This window comes from Eucyclogobius newberryi, unplaced genomic scaffold (genome assembly GCF_026437365.1).
Source record: "Eucyclogobius newberryi isolate DKJ021-1_F unplaced genomic scaffold, fEucNew1.0.hap1 SCAF_4, whole genome shotgun sequence".
NCBI lineage: Eukaryota > Metazoa > Chordata > Actinopteri > Gobiiformes > Gobiidae > Eucyclogobius > Eucyclogobius newberryi.
Genome location: NW_027316056.1, coordinates 6,317,444 through 6,338,551, shown reverse-complemented (window position 1 = coordinate 6,338,551; position 21,108 = coordinate 6,317,444). Strand labels below are relative to the sequence as shown.

Here is a 21,108-nt window from a genome sequence, read left to right as displayed (position 1 = left end):
TTTTAGTAAATTTGCCTAAGGATGTTATGTTTATTACTAGTATATGTTGACATTTTGCATCTTGAGGCATCAGTTACAATAGATACAGTAAATAGTTTCTTCAACTATACATTACCAGACTAAACCAGTCCAAATCTTAAACCTAAACACAATAAAAACAAAGACATTCAGTTTTTGTAAAAATAGCCAACTTTATCTTCGGAGTCAAAGACAGCTTTTCCAAACTTCACTTCCATCTCCAAACCATCATTTCCACACAAAGAACATGAAAACAAAATAATAAAACTCAAAACGACACATGACAAACCCTTCACCGCTCGAGTTTACATTCAACCTGCCGCTAAACTGTGCATTATTTTATATTACATATTAACAAGTGGGAAGAGGAAGCAACAAGACCATTTCAAAGTGTCGTTTGATTCCTTCAGCCGATTCTTCAAGCCAGCTCCGTTTTGGTGGAAGAAGAGACCAAAAAGCGTGAGAAAACCTTTAACAATCCAATCTAGTCCAGGCAAATTTAATTCAAGCAACAGAAAAAGAAACAGTTGACACAGAAAATTTAGTATAAAATATATCAAAAACAAAACTTGGCTTATTCGTTTAGATGAGCAAAATGCAAAACTGTCATTTTTTTGTACATATTCACACGCGTTTGGTCAGCCGTTTTGGAAATTCAACCCTTCACATTAAAGTGGAAGTCTCCCTTTTTAGTTTTGTCTTGGTCCAAAAGTAGCTGAAATGGTTTTAGTTTAGTCGCACATTTCTTCTGGGAGTTCGTGAGGGTTCAAAATGCCCGGCACCGACAGCTGGATTTTGTGTTTTTCCTCCTGAGCCTGACGTAACGATGTTTCTCTCTCCTCCAGGAACAGGTCGGTGGTGTCCTCGCCGGCGAACTCCTGACAACCACAAACCAACAGGCATCATTAAACTGTCCAAAGTCTTTGAAAGGAACTATATGTAACTTCCCCGGACACGACAAACACGCTTCTGCTGAGAACTGTTTGAATTAGGGCTGAGTATCATGGCCAATTTCATAAATCGATTTGATTTTGATTCATAACGTCCTGAATCGATTAATCACGATTCGATTCAATTCAATTGAATCTGCTCTTAAATAATGAAAATGGCTCAATTGTGTTACAAAATAAAAATGTTCTTTATTTTTACTTTTCCCCATAAACAGGTTTTAAGTGCAAACTTGTAAATTGGACAGTTTAAACTTCAGCTGTAAACAAACTGTCAAGTCTCAAAAGTGCAATTTTGAAATATAAAGTAGTTTTTAGAGCTGTTTGTGAGGCTCAGTTCAGTGTGACGTGCATCAGCTGCTGCATCTCCACTGCACCAACCATTATTTGTAGCGTTGTCCGTCACAACTGCTGGTCAGACCCCCACTCCCACTCCTGTATTGCCCCCCCGCACTCCTGTGTTGCCCCCCCGCACTCCTGTGTTGCCCCCCCGCACTCCTGTGTTGACCCCCCGCACTCCTGTGTTGACCCCCCGCACTCCTGTGTTGACCCCCCGCACTCCTGTGTTGACCCCCCGCACTCCTGTGTTGACCCCCCGCACTCCTGTGTTAGTAGAATAAGTTGCTGTATGTTTCATTGAGCCATATATTTATCATAGCTCAAGATTTTTAACAATATTGGACCGTTTGGGGGGATTCTCCAGCGGTATGTGGTATATTATTATTTATTGTGATATTATGGCACTTGGACATTTGTTATCGTGACCTTTAACCTTTAGGCTCACCTTGATCTGAACGAGGAAGTCCCTGAGATGCTCCTTGAAGGCGGGAATGTCCTGGTTCAGGCTGAAGAGGCCGGTCACAAACACTTTGACCTGAGCGCTGAAGAGGAAGAAAGTGTTACTCCCACACCAACCAGCAGGGGGCGACAGCAGACAAACCATAACAGAACAGCCAATGTTAGTTCTGTAGAATCCGCACTATATCCAGAGTTAAGAACCAAATATACTTCAGTTTGAAATAAATATAAGAACATAGTCAATAAGTACAGCTTTTATTGTACTTTTGTCTTATAAGGCCCGAGCGCCACAACCTAGCCAGACGCCCAATTAGGTCCGGGCCACGTGAAACGCGGCTGCAAAAGTGCGGAGCGCTTTACAGCTTACATTGGGATGACGACCGCGAAGCGCTTGTGAGCTAAGCAGCTAAATTCCACCAGTAGATTTCTAATTTATTTATTTTCTAATCTAAGGGGGGAAAGCGCTGGTTCAGTGGCGTGGTAATTAATCACCACAAGACCAAAAGGCCTCATTTTATGTAAGATTGAAAAATATGTTGTTGTTTTTTTAAAAACATACAGATGCTTTAACTTAGTGCAGCTGAATGCAGCTCCAGAGTGACGCTCCTGTTTGTGTGGCTCTGACCATTCATGGCTCTGACTGAGGCAGCGCTGGATTTAAACACTGAACTCAGCTACAAACTCAAGAATAAAAGTGAACTTCAGCACAGATCACACCATGTGGGCTTAGTTTTGATCAAAGTGTGTGCGTGCACTGACTCCTGCAGGTGAGGGAAGGCGTTCTTCAGCAGGTTGGCGATGTATTCCTGGACGTGGGCCTGGTTGTTGGCTGGGCTCGCGGCGCTGAGTGAAACACTGACTTTTCCTTCCTCCACGAGGTTAAACATGTAGGCCAAGATGGTGGCGTGCATCGTCAGCCCTGAAAAGAAAACGGCAGTCAGGACGAACAACCAAAACAACATTATTTAGAGTCTCAAGATCAAAGGCAATCTCAAAATGAATATGTCTCAAAGGTCACAATTATTCTTAATACGCTCAAAACGGGTGGCACTTGTTCGCTCAGAGTTTTACCCATGTCTCAGTTAGCTGGCAGTAGTAGCGCTGCTTTCCATGTGTTTGAGTCAAACGTGACTTATTTGTTGTCACATGTTGTAGACGTCACACATGCTGTTGTCCCTCCACTGACTGATAGTCATGAAAACAGCATGAAAATGAAGCGTCTATAGTTCTGGGCTTTGATCCTTATCTACAGCGGTGAGTCGCTGATACTTAAAAGACAAACTTGTGGATATTTCCATCTACTCTTCCTCCATTATTCCTTTAAACTCAAGCTCATTGGACACTCAGTACGTTTGTGGATAACTCTTACCTGCCGTGTGCGAGGTGTCGGTGACCACAGAGAAGATGTGCTGGAGGATGTCGCAGAAGTAAGTCTGATAGAAGCTCTGAGCCGCTGCTTCTTCTGCCGATACGTTCTGCAGCAAAGAGTACAGGATCTGCAGCCCTGGGAAGGACACGACAGCGAGGTGAAATACAGCTCTCAATCTTAAGTCAAAACCACAATATTTAACAATGCGAAGCATATATAGCATGTTTTTGGTGCGTTAATTGGCAAATAAACCTGCTTTTAGTCCTTTAGGTAATAGCAGTTTACATTTTCTAACTTAATATAACGTCTACATTTAGGAAACACTTTAACATCCACATCTGCATTCCCAATGAGGGAATAAACAATGAAAAAATAAGATTGAAACAGTGATTTCTGAGGGTCAGAGGGAGAGGACCTTGTAAAACAAGATTTATTAAAGTGCGAATGAAGCTAAATAAAACTCCTGCGGTGTTTGACGAGGAAACAATGTTGAAAAGTCAAATTTCCCTTTTATTCTAACAAGACGGCGGTATACAAGCGTTAGCTTATTTACCGGACATGTTTCAGCGGCAGGACTAGAAGAAATGTGAAATTGTGTTTTTTTGTAGGCGTTTGTTATACAAGTTATCCGTTTATTATTATACTTCTGTACCTACTTTGTGTTGCAACACTGGAATTTCCCCATTGTGGGACAAATAAAGGTTATCTTATCTTTAAGTCAAGTCAATATTTTTCTCCTGGAGTGTTCAATTGAAAAAATATACATTCAGTTCATTAGCAAGGACCACAAAGGACTGTGGTGGAGACGTGGTCCTGCTCACGAACCTAAGTTAAAAGGTGGTATGTACGATTTTTTTCAGCAAATTTTTTATCATATTTCCTCGTGACGTGGATAAATCATTTGTCCTGCCACGTATCAATCATAAAACGCACCTATAGCTCACCTGCAGCCGCGTGCGGTTCGTGCTCACGTTTCCGCGTGCCTAAGCGCATGGATCTATCATAATATAGTTCCCTCAGTGTACGGGGCAAAATGAAGACGGAGAAAGACAGTTCGAGCTGACGCAGAAGTGGACAGAAATCTACGGGAGACGAGAGATGTGATGCGCTCCGTTGCGCTAATAAACAAACGCACGTGTGTGTTGTATCAGTCCACACGGGGGAGTGGCATGCGCACTTCCACCTGCGTTCTCAAATCGCCGAAAAATCGTCTAAACTATTTGTACAGAAACTATTTGTATCTGGACAGTATTTTTTTTTTATTATTATTTAAACAAGATGTTTCGCCTCATCCAAGAGTCCTTGAACTCAAGTATTTATCCTACTCCAAGTAAGCTTTCCCCACCGGACGGAACCCACTGATAATAGCCAGTCTTGTTTACAGTTTCGCCTGAAACTTTATTTAATTATTTATTATTATTTAATTATTTTAATTTTAAAAACAACAATGTGAAATCATCTCACAACCCCCAGCACATGCCTCGCGACCTCCACTTTGGGAACCATAGTTCCAGAGAAATAACCCAATACAATTATCAAAATACGATTACAATCATTTTTTAGACTAGTCATTGTTCGTTGATTAATTGTTGCATCTTTACAACAAATGCAAATAAGTTAATTGTATGAAAATGTGAAGAGTACACTGCTTTATGAATTATGAGACATTTGAGAGACGTCAAATGGATGATATAAGGATGTTGTTTGTACCTGTGTCTGCGACGTTCCTCATGGTGTGTTTGAAGGCCCAGATTATGGAGTCCAGGATGAGTTTGAATTGAGCCGGAGCGATGGAAAGAAAAGCCGGGAAACACATCCCTGTAGCCGACAGCAACAGGTAGAAGAAGTCTGTCCTGTGCTCCGGGAACTCCTCAAAGTCCTGACAACACAAGAAAAATGACTTTTAATGGAGAACCAGGTAGACTTTATTATGTGAAACTACAGCTGGATATTCATCACAACTGACCTTGTTGATCATGTTGAGCGTGCACTCGAACACTGCGTCAAAGATCTTGGGGATTTCGGGCGTAATGTGGACGCCCAGTTTGTTGACGATGGTTGCTATGGTGCTCAGTACCTCGGGCTCACGCGCCGCCGGGACGTTCCTCTGGTAATCGATCAACACGGCTTCCAACAACGGAGGCACGAAGTTCTCCGCCACCTACAGGAAGACACCGGAACATCAGGGAGAAGTGTGAAGATGAGGTTTGACGTGACATTACATAGAACCAGTCAAGAACAACTTAACAAATGGTTCAATTCTGGTCTTTTTATATCCATTTTTTTATATATCTTTTCTGACAAGCACTGTGAGTAGACCTGCAATATACATAAGTTTTATTTGTAGAATTCTGTCCAAAGTTCACATTTGAGAGAAGCCTGAGATCTGAACGGTTGAAAAATCTTGTGCATTTCAGAACATGTTTGTAGTTGATGAAACAACAGGGTTAAAAGATTGATGAAAAGGATTATTTTTTAGATTCGCACAGAACGTTATATTACACAGTTCAGCAGCGGGAAGTCAGTTCAAGCATTTGTCTGTGGAAGTCTGTGATAGACGTGTACATGTGTTAGTTAATGAGTAATAACGACCCACTAATGGTCACTTGTTTTATGCAAATGCACACTCATTTGCATCTCCACTGTAATGTCGCACAATCTGTTCATATGTCATAAGGCTGTACTTGGTGACTCATGCTAGTGTTGCTGGTCAAGACGTCAAAGAGCGGACATTAAAGCTCCATCAAACCAATTCATGTGTAGGGATGTCCAGATTAGATTAATTGATAATCGTGATTATTCAGGGTTTTTTGGTTCAATCTATAGTCCGAAAATAGACTTCAATGTATACAACTTTTTCTTTAATCCGGCTGTCAAATTTAACTTTATCTTTATAATTTCGTTAAGATTATTTCATGAATAATCATTAAATTGTGATGTTCTTTCTCACAATAAATGTAACACTAAAATTTGATAAAGTGAATCTCTGAAATCTCTTTTCATGCGTCCTCCCTCACTCTGAGTATTGTTTGGATGAAGTGTCCCAGCACACATCCTACAGTGCTTAGCTTTCCCTCACAACCTTATATAAGTTAAAACAGCACCTGATCAGTACCAAGGAAGAAAGGTTTTTGCAAGAAACAAATTCAAACTAAAACTGGATCTGTACAAAAACTGGCTCTGTACTAAAACTGTCTCTAAAAAGAAACCTGAAGTGGACCTTATCCAGAATTTAACACTTTTCAAACATTTTACATTCATATTCAAACAACTGACTTAGTCAAATCTCTTACCATTTGCGGGTCATTGGAGCGAGTGACCCATCCAGATATGAGCTTCAGCGTCTCTTTCTTCACCGTCCTCATGCTGCGGATCAGAGGCTGCTTTGTCACCATCTCTCCTGGAAAACAACCAGAAGAAACAAGTCAAACAGCTGAAATACTGAAAACAATCGCCAGAGGAAACAAGTTAAACAGCTGAAATACTGAAAACAAACGCCAGAGGAAACAAGTTAAACAGCTGAAATACTGAAAACAAACGCCAGAGGAAACAAGTTAAACAGCTGAAATACTGAAAACAATCGCCAGAGGAAACAAGTTAAACAGCTGAAATACTGAAAACAAACGCCAGAGGAAACAAGTTAAACAGCTGAAATACTGAAAACAAACGCCAGAGGAAACAAGTTAAACAGCTGAAGAGCTACAGTCTAGAATGAAGTAGTGGCAAATAGTGGTGGAAATTGTCAAAATCACTACCATACTTTTTGGGCTATACAGCGTGAATAAAAGCTGTGCCAACGAAATTTACAAAGAACAAATAAGTTGTACATATACGGGCCGCAGGTGCCCACATTGAACAATTTTTCTATGAATATGAGTCAGACTGTAATAAAACACACAGCATTTTGAAACATAAAAATACAGTGACCACTGTCCACTGACATCTTCTTCAACAGTGTGTCTAATTGCTTGTGCTTCCTGATAGAGTGCCCCCTGGTGGCCGTTAGCCAGTATCTTGTGCATTTCAGAACATGTTTGTAGTTGATGAAACAACAGGGTTAAAAGATTGATGAAAAGGATTATTTTTTAGATTTGCACAGAACGTTATATTACACAGTTCAGCAGCGGGAAGTCAGTTCAAGTATTTGTCTGTGGAAGTCTGTGATAGACGTGTACATGTGTTAGTTAATGAGTAATAACGACCCACTAATGGTCACTTGTTTTATGCAAATGCACACTCATTTGCATCTCCACTGTAATGTCGCACAATCTGTTCATATGTCATAAGGCTGTACTTGGTGACTCATGCTAGTGTTGCTGGTCAAGACGTCAAAGAGCGGACATTAAAGCTCCATCAAACCAATTCATGTGTAGGGATGTCCAGATTATTAGATTAATTGATAATCGTAATTATTCAGGGTTTTGTGGTTCAATTTATAGTCCGAAAATAGACTTCAATGTATACAACTTTTTTTTTAATCCGGCTGTCAAATTCAACTTTATATTCACAATTTAACGATTATTCATGAAATAATCTTTACGAAATTGTAATGTTCTTTCTCACAATAAACGCAACACTAAAAAGCTTTCCCTCACAACCTTATATAAGTTAAAACAGCACCTGATCAGTACCAAGGAAGAAAAGTTTTTGCAAGAAACAAATTCAAACTGTTATCAAATTAAAACTGGATCTGTACTAAAACTGGCTCTAAAAAGAAACCTACAAATTAGATGCACTGTTGTGATGACCGCAGGGTTCAAAGCGTGGGAAAAAAGTAGTGGCTTAAAGTGCAAAAAGTACGGTATATTACTTATTGTTCAATAAAAGATAGGAACACCATCAGTTGGGGCTTTTCATATACATACTTTATAATTGTACATCGAGACCATCTAAATGCATTTTCAACCAAATAAATATTAAAATGCGGCGACTGAAGGCTTCTAGATGGTTGATCATTTATATTAAAAGTCTCAAAGTACAACAGAAATAAATCAACAAATAAAAAATAATTCCTGACATATATGGCTGTAATTGTCTAATGAAATTCTACAACATAAATCCTCCTAAATAAAATAGTCGATTAATACAAACTTTGGTTGACTAAGACACCATCAACTGATTATAGAATTAAACGACTGCTTTACAGACCTACTGACATCGACTATTAAACCAATTGTAGCCCTCGAGTTTGTCAAGAACCCAGGTTCCTCTGAGCAATTAAATTATTTTTCCATCACAAAATTCTTGGAAATATGTCGGTGTAATCCCTCATTCGTCCAGGCGTGTTCCATAGTAGAAAAAGCTTCAGTTGTAGTCATCTGGACTCAGTTAGAAAAAATAGCCGTTCTTTAAACAGAAATGGAGGGCTAAGATTCAATCTTCCTGGTATCTATAATGGTATACTGAACCCCTGGACATTTAGATGCTAATCAGGTACTCAGGGTGGTTGAGCCAGGGTCTCACAAAGACAAAGAGGATTCTAATAGCCCATTAAAATTCTGAATAGGCTCGGTAGATACAAGGGGGGAGTTTCTGTTGAAACAAACAATTCTTTCTACTTCAGGAAGGCTCCTCCCAATGGGCGGGTCTTACCACAGAACAGTATAAATATCGGAGTTCCCGACCTAAATTCTGTTATTGACAATGACTCTTGGATGAGAGTCGAAACGTCTATTTTTTCTAACTGAGTCCAGATGACTACAACTGAAGCTTTTTCTAATATTTTCCATCACATTAAATTGTCAGGGGTAAAGACAAGGACCTAGAACAGAGCGATACTAACAGTTTAGTTTTGCGACTATAACAGTTTATTTAGTGACTACAAATGTTGGTACACTGACCGTTGGAGCTGACGGCGGAGGAGATATTCTCGCTCAGACACTTGTAGACGTTGAGCATGTCGAGGTAAATGCGTCCGAGCTGCACCACAAACGGGTGACCCACGGCTTTACAGGCGCGAACGTTGGTCTTCAGGATGGACCCGAGCTGTCGCACCGTCTCTGCGTCCTTCAAGATGTCCACGTTCTGAAAAACACAATGTTCATGTGTTGACCAATCCAACAACGCCGGGGTAAAAAGGTGCAGTATGCAACTTATAGATTGATTGCAAATAATTATTTCAGTAATTCTTAAATAATTCACTGTTCAACAAATCCCTATCTGGACTACAAATACTTCAAAACGTGACATTTGCTGAGGACTTAAGACGGAGCATTCCTAGTCTAGTTTGAGAATCTGGTTTAAAGTAACAATACAGCCATTTATTTTCTTGACTAGTACTTTATGTTGCCATGTGGTCTTGGGCCCCCCTGTGTGTTTGGACCTGCTCAGAGCCTCACCTTTGTGGCCTGCTGGATGATGCTGTCCCACACCTGGTTCGGCAGTAACATGTATTTCTCTATAAGGAGCTCCTGAACTGCCTGATCCGTCTGCGCTCCGATCATGTAGCCCACCGCTTCATAAAACGTGTGCACCTACAAGACACAAGGAGACAAAGACGTTATGCAGATGACGACTCCAACACCGAGTGCCAAGGGGAAATCCAGCAGTGAATTTTTCACTTGGATGCACTAATTAAAGTGTGTGTACCCAAAAACAAATTTGATGTAGTCGAGCACAGATATTGTAAAAGCAGCTCTTTGGGTCAAAATGAGGCCGCTGTGTGCTGTCTGCATCACACTAAATTTAGCAAGTCACCAAAAATAATGCATTTGATTTTTGATACTCCAAGTATCTTTTACAATGCATTATGCATATAACTTCCCTGCCCCGAGGGAGCTGGGAAGATAATAACCAGGTTTAAATATTAAAGACATTTTAAATAAGCGTCCCGGGCCTGACCTGCTGCGGCTGCAGGTCACAGATGATGGTGTTGATGTTGTTGAGGATCTCGTCGATAAAAGGCATCACCTCTCCGACCTGAACTTGAACAAAGTGCCGTCTGCATTTCTGAGCGATTTTAATGAAGGTGTCGCACGCCATGTCCTGAACGCCATCGTGGGTCTCTGACAAACACAGGAAATTATGTATATTTTATATAATCAGCAAAAAAATAATGCATGTGCTGAATACCACCGTTCCCTCAACAAGATTACAAGCTTCCCGACATATGAATGTGAACACACAGTAATGAAGTTGATTTGAGGCAGAACTGCTCATTTCTGAACTTAAAGACTGCACAGGAGACCTACAGACGGATCTCTACAGACGACAAAGTCAAAAATCTGGGATATTTGAAACTGAGAATTTTTCTGAGGCTCAGAGAGCGAGCAGAGAAGACGAGCTTGTAAACAGCATTAATGAAACAAGTGTGAATGAAGCTAAACACAACTCCAGCGATGTTTGTGATGAGGAAAAAATGCTAAAAGCTCAGGAAAGTCGATCTAGCGTAATGTGTTGTTTATTAGTGGTCAATGGTGCACTTTTCGCTTCTCCTTTAGCCTTGTCCTCACCGTGCATGAACTCGAACAGTTTGTTGACGACTGTTTTGAGGAACTTCCAGTGCGCCCGGAGGAAGCGCGGGTACTGTCCAACGATGTACATGATGTTGGAGGCGATTATGGCCTTGTTGTCTTTTCCACGTTTCTGCTCACACAAACCCAGCAGGTCCTGAAACAAACGGGAACGTCAAAAGCGCGTCTTTGCCGAGAGTTACCCGGATTGGTCATTCCTCAGACCTTGATGACGGTTACGAGGAACCTCTTCTCGTCCTCCTCGTGCATGGCGCCGCTGATGGAGCCGATGGCCCAGCAGAGCATGTTCAGGTTCCTCCAGCTCCACTCCGTCCCGTTCACTTGGTTATGGAGCTTCTCGGTCATGATGCGCTCGGTGTCAGCATAGTCCAGATGAGTCAAGTACACTGAGGATCACATCACACAAACGAGTTAAAAAGGAACCAGGGCTAAATATAAGGGGAAATAAAAAGCTCTGCAGAGGCTGTGAGTGGCAGAATGGGCAGCACATTTGATTAAAAGTGTTTCTTTGCTTTTATTTTTTTTCTGTGGAGCTGTTTTGCTCAAATCATCTTCACATTCAAATGGAAACGTCATCTGCATCTATTTGGTTGTCGGACTCCAAATTCATGACATCTGTACCCTAGTATACTTGAATCGTAATCTTAACAGTTACATGCACTTTATAGATGGATAGAAAAGGTCCAACACTACATCTAAGTTGATCAGACTTAGATGTAGTGTTGGACAGTCTTACCCAGAGTCTCCCTCATGTTCTTGTACAGGTTAATGGCGTCCGTGTCCTTCATAAACTCTCGCACGACTTCTCCTTGATCGTTCTCCACCACCAGAACCTCCTCGGGTTTGGCCATTCGACTCACCATCAACAAACGCACCTGAGAAGCCACACAAATCAGACTGTATTTCACCTTCAGGCAGTAGAATGTGGCCCGAGACCTTGTACGCAACAGCAGTATTCATTTTGTCGGCTAATACATTCAACTTTATTTTCTAGAACCCAAGACAAGGCGATGCAAACACGGACTCAACATTACCTGAACAAATGTGTTGTTATCTTTTGCTATGATAAAATAAAGTGGCGTTACCTGTGAGAGCACGGGCAGATACAGGTGTCTGCGCGGGGGGACGTCGGACAGCAGAGGCGTGGACGAGGTGGAGAAGGGGCTCTCGCGGTACAGCTCTGCAGACAGATGGTTCCAGTACTCCAGACAGATCTTAAATATCTCCGTCTCCTCCACCTCAGAGACCAGCAGCATGTAGTGCAGCGCCTGGAGCCGGAAACCACAGGATTTTAGACCAAACGGAGGAGATTTATCCATTTGGAGCAATTCTATACCAAGTTTGTAAAAATCAAAGTAAAAAAATGTGTATGCATTAAAGTCACACTATAGCGGTTATTTTATTACTTGGCTTACGGATCCGCCGCAGTTAATTTTATTTAGAAATCAATAATCTATCTTTTTTTTTTTTCATAAAGTACACATAAAGTACGACAACGCAAAATAGCATTAAATGAAATATAAAAAGCGGTATTAAGTCAAAAGATAAGAGCATGTGTACACAGCATTGTACTGACGCTATGTGCGTATGCACTAGGGTTGTGTTCAAAATATCGATACGGTGATATATCTTCACGGACTGCGTATCGATACAGAATCACAGTATCTTTTTTTTTTTTTTTATGTTTTGTGGCCCGTAGGCTTCAAACGAGGTGGAATAGTACTTTTGATCTGCTGTTTGTGCTGCGCTCCTCTGGGCCGAGTGAGAAGGAGCTGTGGACCTGATCAGAAGCTGATCTGTGCAGAAGATGCTGCTGCAGCATGTTCAGACCAGGCCAATTGTTTGGCAAGAAACATGCAATACTTTACTAGAATGCGTTCCTTATATTTCCATTTGGATCAGTTGGTTGGATGTATGAAGTTATTAGAGCAGAATGGATTTATAAATAAGTGCTTTGTGGATAAACATGACATTTTATAAATTTTCTTATCCAGAGTAAAAACATTACCCATTCAGTAATTTTTTACCCCTTTTTCAAAAATGTATCATGATACATATCGTAATGAGGGAATTGTATCGGAATATACAAGTATCGGGATACGCATCGTATCATGACCCCTGTATCGGGATACGCATCGTATCATGACCCCTGTATCGGGATACGCATCGTATCATGACCCCTGTATCGGGATACGCATCGTATCATGACCCCTGTATCGGGATACGCATCGTATCATGACCCCTGTATCGGGATACGCATCGTATCATGACCCCTGTATCGGGATACGCATCGTATCATGACCCCTGCATCGGGATACGTATCGCATCATGACCCCTGCATCGGGATACGTATCGCATCATGACCCCTGCATCGGGTTACGTATCGTATCATGACCCCTGCATCGGGATACGTATCGTATCATGACCCCTGCATCGGGATACGTATCGTATCATGACCCCTGCATCGGGATACGTATCGTATCATGACCCCTGCATCGGGATACGTATCGTATCATGACCCCTGCATCGGGATACGTATTGTATCATGACCCCTGCATCGGGATACGTATTGTATCATGACCCCTGCATCGGGATACGTATCGTATCATGACCCCTGCATCGGGATACGTATTGTATCATGACCCCTGCATCGGGATACGTATTGTATCATGACCCCTGCATCGGGATACGTATCGTATCATGACCCCTGCATCGGGATACGTATCGTATCATGACCCCTGCATCGGGATACGTATCGTATCATGACCCCTGCATCGGGATACGTATTGTATCATGACCCCTGCATCGGGATACGTATTGTATCATGACCCCTGCATCGGGATACGTATTGTATCATGACCCCTGCATCGGGATACGTATCGTATCATGACACCTGCATCGGGATACGTATTGTATCGCGAGGGTTTAGGCTCAAACAAGTAGGTTTGCTATTTATGAATACTACTTAAAATTAGACCTCTTCTTAATAAGAGGTAATAAAGAATCATTTTAGCCCCAGTACAGCTATTGTTAAAGCAGAATCAGACCGAAGAGTGCCGTCTGTGTCTAATTATAGCATTTAATTTTTTGCAAAGTAGGAAGTGCACCTTTTGCTTTACCGTGATGTTAAACTCGCTCTGGCCTTTGAAAGTGCTTATAAACTCTGAATATTTCGGATGCTTGTAATGAGTTGAGCCGCAAAGAGTTTAAAATGGACAGGTTTTTCACGTCTTGCATTCTTCCCCTGTAAACCGCCCGTCTGTCCCCTGGAGGCGGCGGCGTGTTACTGCACCTCCATAAGTGTCTCGCGCAGGTTTGCTCGCTTCTCAATGAGCTGCCCGTGCTCCTTCAGGAACGTGCAGAGGAACAGACTCAGGTTCTGGATGAAGTTCTGCTCGTCATCCTTCCCGCTCGAATACGCCACGCGAATGTTTGTGTTCAAAGGCAGCATCTAAAACAAAATGTGCAATTTAACGTCAGTGAAATCGACCACATGGCATTTATTTTTTTAAAAACTCCCCCACAAGTGTTAACATTTGCAATCATCAACTCAGTTAAAGTGCCCATCCGTCTGTTAATCCGAGGAGAAGGATAGAGATTTATCTCGAGCTAAAGACTGCAGGAATCAATCAAAACACCACTTTGGACACATATGAGAGGCACCAATAGCGATTTTGCATGATATGGGACCTTTAAGGTTGGAAAGCTTGCTCTGGTCCAATCACAATTTAATTTAAAATCTGTTATTTCCGCGTGGGTTTTCACCTGTTTGAGTTGGCACATGGTCAGAGTGAACAGGCTGATAAACTGCTCCTCGTACTGGCTCACGCTCACGCCGGCGATCTCCGTCAGACACTTCAGAGTCACGTTACGAAACATTGGCACGTTCAGGAACTAAAACACACAATAGAGCATTCTGAGTGTTAGCAGTGAGCGGCCAAAACAATCAACAGTGTCAAAGGTGAGAAGTCACATTATCTCCTGTAAGAGCAAAAAACACAACTAAAATGTGAGAGAATCTTATAACGAATGTAAAAGTTCACAACTCTGCTAAATATTGAGTTTGTAATCGACATCTAAGAAGAAAATCAATGAAACGTTTGTAGAAAAGCGAGTGTACAATGTCACACTGCAGCTACGCTCACATTTATCACCGATAATCTCAGCATATTTGAAATTTGAACAGATTATTAATTTTAAAAACTTCAATGAACAGCTTCTTTGCAAACCTGTAAATCTTCTGGACTTCAAAAAGGTGAAAGGAAAGATCATTTATACAGTTTTAGATGAAACATTGTTGGCTAGACTAAAGGAGAATTAAGATGGCATATTATAGTTTTTCTCTCAGTTTTGAACTAATAATGAATGAGAGCAGGTGGTGCAGTACAAGTATTAATACAGTAGTAGTTATTACCTTGTAGACCAGAGTGCTGATGAGTTTGGTCTCAAAGATGTATCCCAGAGGAATCCAGTTCAGGAAACGCAGCAGAGTCTCTAACGTGGCGTGGACCAGAGGAGCATTCTGGGAGTTCTCCTAAAAGACAAAGTTGCATTGTTTACTCATGTTGGCACTTGTTTTGTTATAAATAAATTAACATGTTATGGCTGCTAACTGTGCAATGATTATGTTCTTTCTTTGTCAACAGATTCCAGGGTTTTATTGTCATCTCATTTGCTTGTGACCAACATGAAATACCAAAAGCTAAATGAGACAGTATATTTGCATTCATATACAAATAATATATTTGTGTATAACAAACCTTCTATGACTCCTAAACATTAGTGCCAAAGTCTATGAACTCATTTACATTTATTATCTCTTTAAAAAAAAGAAAAAAGTAGATCATAAATAATATATGAATGTATCTTACCATAACAAACTGGCACAGCTGAAATATTTGAGAAAACTCGTTGCACATGCTGGAAAAAGAAAAGAAAAAACAATTGCTTAAATTTGCGGAAATCAAAAGGCACATTTATTCTAACGTTCAGACCAAATTCATTCCGCGCCAGTATATTTGAAGGTGGACGCGTCAGACGTGCATCCTGGTACAAAAAGCACACATGTGCAGTGGAGCAGTTGCAGTGTGAACGCTGCTTAAGGCACATATTTGTAACCACCACTACATCATAATAAGTCATCTTTATTTGTAAAATTCTTTGGACAAATTAGACAGAAGAAAGAACAGGCAAGATATTTACAGTAAATATATTGTATTTTGGATTTAACTTTAAGATTGAATCCAATTTAATTTGCAAAAGCCAATGTAAAACTTCGGCTTTGAATACTTTTAGATTTATTGAGAGATTAACGGCGGTGTCTAGAGACGTTAGTGTTATGAATATTGCAAGGAGAAACATCACCTTTTTTTTTAAAACAATTATTCAGAATTAGAGCCTTTTTCATTCCTCTAGTATGTAACTTTACCGTTTTAAGAAATCAAAGTATGAGAACGGCAAGAGGAAGCTTCAGCCAGATGAAAAAGCAATGAGAACCCAATTTTACTTTTCATCCTAAAGTTGAAATCATTTTCGTTAGATTCATCTGACCAGCAGAAAAAATAAGAGCTTCCAAAAATAAAAACAAAAACATTAAATATCAGTATTACAGTAAGAGGAAAATACAATAAATCTGTGATTTTTATCAGCTAAAAGATACGTTAAAACTACCTCCAGTCCCTGTGTGGTGTGTTCTGTACTGACCTGTCCTTGAGGTGCTTGGCCTTGACCTGAGTCATTTGTCCGCTGCTGAAGTCAAACACTTCCTCGCTCAGAAGCTTCAGGATGATCATGTTGTTCTGACAGAGACTCTCGCTCGTCCGACTCGCTCCTACAATGTCACTGATGAATGTTGGCCAGTGCTTCGGCCACTCCTGCTTCAAGATCTAAAAGGAAAACGTAAAGAAAACTGATAACGTAGACAAGGCTCCGCTTTCATTCCTACATCAACTTAGAAATGTGGAAATGACCATTTAGATAACAATATTCAGGTAATATTTTGACTAAATTGTATCAAAAATGTGCTAAAAGTGTCGCACAAAACATGAATAAGCGAGGAATTGTATTACAAAAAGGGAAGAAATCCCTTTATAGCCTTGAATAACCATCTAAATCCCTGGTGTTTGAACGTATTTCATTCATTGTCAAAGTCATAGTCAGAAACAACATTCACCTGAACAAGGATCATGTTGAGCTTTGAAATGTAGACTCCTTCTTTCTGCAAATACACATATTTTTTTTTAAAAACAAAATAAAAGCCATAGTAGTATAGAAGTTGTACAGGTCTGAGGAGCACCGACCTCCACAGTCGTAGCATCCGAAGAGGTCTTAATAATCAATCCAACCACATACTTCTTGATGCCTGAAGTAATAATAATACATAAAATTAGTATTATTGAGTGTCATGACATTGTGTTTAGAGCGGGAATTATTTAGGTGTTGAAGACTCGCCTTCGCACTGGTGTCGGGGCAAAATTTTCCAACGCGTTTTAATCACAGCTTCCAAAATCTGCAGAGCGTAATACTGCGACAGAAGAGCAGAAGTCAAACCCACAAACTCTTTAGAGACTGAGGTATTTTACTGGCTGTACCTTGGTCTTCATGTTCTGTGAAAACTCCAGGATGGTGTCGACTCTGGTCCAGGCGTCCGGATGGTCTTTAAGGTTTGTCAGAACCTCCTGAGCCACACGTTGCTAAAAACAAACACATCCGTTTATAACGTATCACTAAATGACTATTTGTATTAAGAATACTCTGCATTAAAAGTGTATATTGTAACATATTCTGTTACATGGTCTGATCAGAGCACAGTAACTCAAAATAGAGTATTCTGAGCATGTATTTTTGGTACATGTCTTTAGCATGTATTTTGACTGATATGACTTTCATACAGATCAATATCAGACTGGTCAGTTTCTTCTGAGTTCAGACGGATCAGAATGACAGGAGGATTAGCCAATCGTGGCTGAGCATGGGCCGTCTGTATCAAAAACAAACATGGACTGAACAATATCCTGAATTGTTACAGAATCAATGAGCAAAGCACAAAAATGCAGTGTGAGGAGTTTGATAAGTGACTAATGAACTTGTCTGTTTCCACTGCGTCACAGAAATAAACAAATCTGATTGCACAGTTCTGTCTGAGTTTGACTCGAGGCGCGACAGAGGGAGAGGTGACCAGAAGAAGTGCATTCTGGATCTCAGGCAAATAAATGCCGAACATAAACAAATCAAGTGTGGAGAGATTTTTTTTCTTTAAATCAGATGTGGACATGAGTTATGGATAAAGTATTCTTCTAAGCTAGGAGACTTTTTGAGCCTGTAGCTTTTATTAGACCGGACAGTGCAGCGTGAGCGAGGAAGACATGCTGCAGGCCAAGGCAGGCTGGCACAGGGACTAACAAAAACAAGTATTTCTATTCTCCATCAGAGTAATGAGCAGAAAATCTAAATAATTCAAATATGGTATTCTCCAGTCATATTTGTTCATGTTTCTCTGTTTGAAGGTCTAATCTTCCCAGTTTGTTGTTGCGGTGCATCTCACCTGTGATCCGATGTCGTGGTACATGGAGTTAACGACATTGTCCAAAAGGTTGATGTCGAGTTTCTGGTTGAAGTCCAGCAGTTGTCGTGCTGGGTGATCGGCCAACATGGTCATTTCAGCGGGCATAGAGCTTCTGGAACGAGAGGAGACAGAACTCGGACTAAAGACCTCAAACACAGATTTACCCAGACTGGGCTGCATTATGTATAATATATTATGTATGTAGTTCAGACCTCTACAAACAGGTTCTGAAAAGCATGAGATTCTTGTATAATATTTTTGAAGTTCACATTTCATTAAGTTCTTTCAAATTGTAATGTTCCAGGGCGTGTGCAGTAGGGCTGGGCAATATGGACAAAAATGTATAGCTCAATATTTTCAAACTTTAATACTTTAGGAATGTATTAAAAATGTATCTGTGAATGTCTTGTAGAGCTCATTTTAACAAGCTTATTAAAAATATACACAAGGGAAATTCAACAAATTAGGGCGGTAAGTAAATTATTTTAGTAAGTCGATCATTTCTATTGAGACTAAATACATTTAACAAAATAAATGTTAAAATATGGTGACTGAAGGTGACCAAAGTGAATTATTAATAAAAATCTGAAAATGTTGTCTTTTTAGCCAGTTTGATTTAATAATGCTTCTTTTTTATAGACAACTACCCATCACACAATTGCAAAACTATCACTTTATACCCTTGTTTGAAATATTACACTAAAGATGATCTTTTTTTGAGGTCATTTATATAGTTTTAACTTTATAAATCAATAATCCAATTTTGAAATACTGATTCAAAAGCTAAACTGCAAATCTTGTCGACCACTAATAAAGGTTGTCATGCTTTGCTAAACTGTTATCCTCTGTATTAGTCCAAATTACATGAATTACATGAAAACGCAAGTTTTAAAAATTCTGTATAACTGATTAACAAAATATGAAACAGCGCCATCTACTGTTCAATACTGAAAATGTATCTTTAAACATCAAATCGCTCTAAGTAAACTGCTAGACTTTAATAATTGTTACAGATTTGTTTATGTATAAGTGGAAGAAGAGCAGAGTTTAATTTTAAGAAAAGGTGAACATATAGCAACAATACTTTCACAATACTGAATTATAAACTTGAGGATGGTGCTCAACCTATTTTAGCTCATACAGGTTTAATATTCGAATAAATCTTACCTTTATTGTCTTGCCTTTAAGCCGAAAACAACCAGAATAAAAGGATTTTGCCAGACGAGTTGACCCTCACGAAGAAACTTGAACGATATTCACAGCTAGCCTTAATGCTAACACTAGCCTTTTCTATTTAACTTAAAATTAAACCCTTTTCTATCCTTGTCGATGTATTAAAACGCTTCCTGTCGTTTCAATGCGGTATAATGTACAATTTCTCCCGGTGACCAGAGATATTTCAAAGAGATGACTCGGTAAACCTACGAGGCTAACAGCGGTTCGCTCGGCTGCACGCAAGCCAATCGAGTTTTAGCTTAGCTTCCTCCACGCAGCTAGGCTAACCCTTCAGATTCGCTCAAAAGTCGCCTAAATAGCGGGTGATAAACGCTTCAGTGAGTCAGTCTGGTGGTTTATTTCTGTCTCTGTTCGCGCACACAGTTGCAGAGCAGTGTTGTTTGCGTTGGTGCGTGGAGCTGGTCCTCTTTGCCCATGCTTCAGTCACACATAGACCGGATTGAACCAGTTGAAACCGGGATGCTCTTCTGTTTCGGCCCGTTGTCAGCGCCGCGGAAAATTTGGACCGCGGCCGCGCCTACTGACGCGACCATTGGCGAAGTCGTAGCCTGACGTCTCAAAGTGGGAGGGACTCGCGCGCGGTATGTTTCCAATGGTTTCCGTAGTCTCGTGTCCGCGCGTGAGGCCGCATTTACCTCATGTTTTCTCATTATAAGATAGAATTGAGAATAAAGACTTAAAGACACGCATATGTTATATTTTGAATGTAATAGCCCAATGCGGTCTCAGGTAACAGGACACAAGCCTCCACATGGGAAACAAAATTCTAGGCAGATGTCAAGAAATCCTACCAACTGTGATAACTTGGGAAAAATACTTTGAAAATGCATTAATTGTCATGTGTGTTGTAAAGCTGAATACCTCCATTAAAATGTTTGTTGTAACATAGATTTACATATTTCGTTATAAGGCTCTACCTCCTGAGGAGACTCAGGTCTTTTGGAGTGACAGGGCCACTCCTGAAGACCTTCTACGACTCTGTGATGGCATCAGCTCCTGTAGGTGTGGCCTGCTGGAGCAGCAGCATCACAGAGAGGGAGAGGAAGAGGCTGGACAAAGTCATCAAGAAGTCCAGCTCCGTCCTGGGCTGTGCTCTGGACTCGGTGCAGGAGGTGGGGGACAGGAGGGTCCTGGCTAAACCCACCTCTATGCTGGACCATGAGTGTCGCCCCCTGCAGGACACTCTCTCCGCTCTGGAGAGCAGCTTCAGTGAGAGACTGATCCACCCTCGCTGTGTGAAGGAAAGGTTCCGTAGGTCTTTCCTTCCTGCTGCTGTCAGACTTTATAACAAAAACTGTTAGTACTGAACACTCGCAATACTGACCTAACCTAATACTGATGTGCAATTCTGTCATATGTGTAATTGCTGTCGTGATTCATGTGCAATTCATGTGCAATCTATGTGCTGTCGTGACACATATTCATGTGCAATTACTGTCGTGATCACATGCAACGGTATTTATGTATTTATGTATTTATTTATTTGTCTATGGGAGTTTTTATTTTTTATTTATTTATAGGAGATCTTCTACTGAAAGTGTTTTTCAGACTTCCTATAAGTGATCTGTTCTTCTGTATCTGCCTCTGTATCTACCTGCGTTGCACCAATGAAATTTCCCCATGTGGGACAATAAAGGAATATCTTATCTTATCTTAACAGTGTTGGAGAATTTACTGTATTACACTTCTTAGTTTCTGCCTCAA

The 21,108-nt window shown here is 40.6% G+C and overlaps 1 protein-coding gene across 1 annotated transcript; it reads right to left on the bottom strand.

The window, feature by feature from the left end:
* Positions 1-166: 166 nt before the first annotated feature.
* On the bottom strand, positions 167-19,893 carry xpo1a (exportin 1 (CRM1 homolog, yeast) a). The gene is made up of 25 exons (XM_072462509.1): positions 19,336-19,893; positions 18,148-18,280; positions 17,195-17,296; positions 17,055-17,127; positions 16,904-16,965; positions 16,777-16,821; positions 16,308-16,489; positions 15,476-15,524; positions 15,019-15,138; positions 14,370-14,498; positions 13,897-14,055; positions 11,690-11,872; positions 11,341-11,479; positions 10,809-10,990; positions 10,584-10,740; positions 9,973-10,136; positions 9,471-9,605; positions 8,973-9,156; positions 6,426-6,532; positions 5,099-5,293; positions 4,843-5,011; positions 3,133-3,267; positions 2,523-2,682; positions 1,750-1,846; positions 167-896 (listed from the first exon to the last, which is right to left on the bottom strand). Exons 2-25 carry the CDS (start codon positions 18,271-18,273, stop codon positions 750-752), a joined length of 3,201 nt encoding a protein of 1,066 aa, XP_072318610.1. The 5' UTR covers positions 18,274-18,280; positions 19,336-19,893; the 3' UTR covers positions 167-749.
* Between the last annotated feature and the right edge of the window lie 1,215 nt (positions 19,894-21,108).

Coding starts and splice junctions, on each gene's coding strand:
- xpo1a (XM_072462509.1), bottom strand. CDS start 18,273: ATGCCCGCTGAAATGACCATGTTGGCCGATCACCCAGCACGACAACTG. Junction 16,490..16,776: donor TCAACATGATCCTTGTTCAG/GTGAATGTTGTT, acceptor TTTTCCTTTTAG/ATCTTGAAGCAGGAGTGGCC. Junction 14,499..15,018: donor TCAGCACTCTGGTCTACAAG/GTAATAACTACT, acceptor TGTGTGTTTTAG/TTCCTGAACGTGCCAATGTT.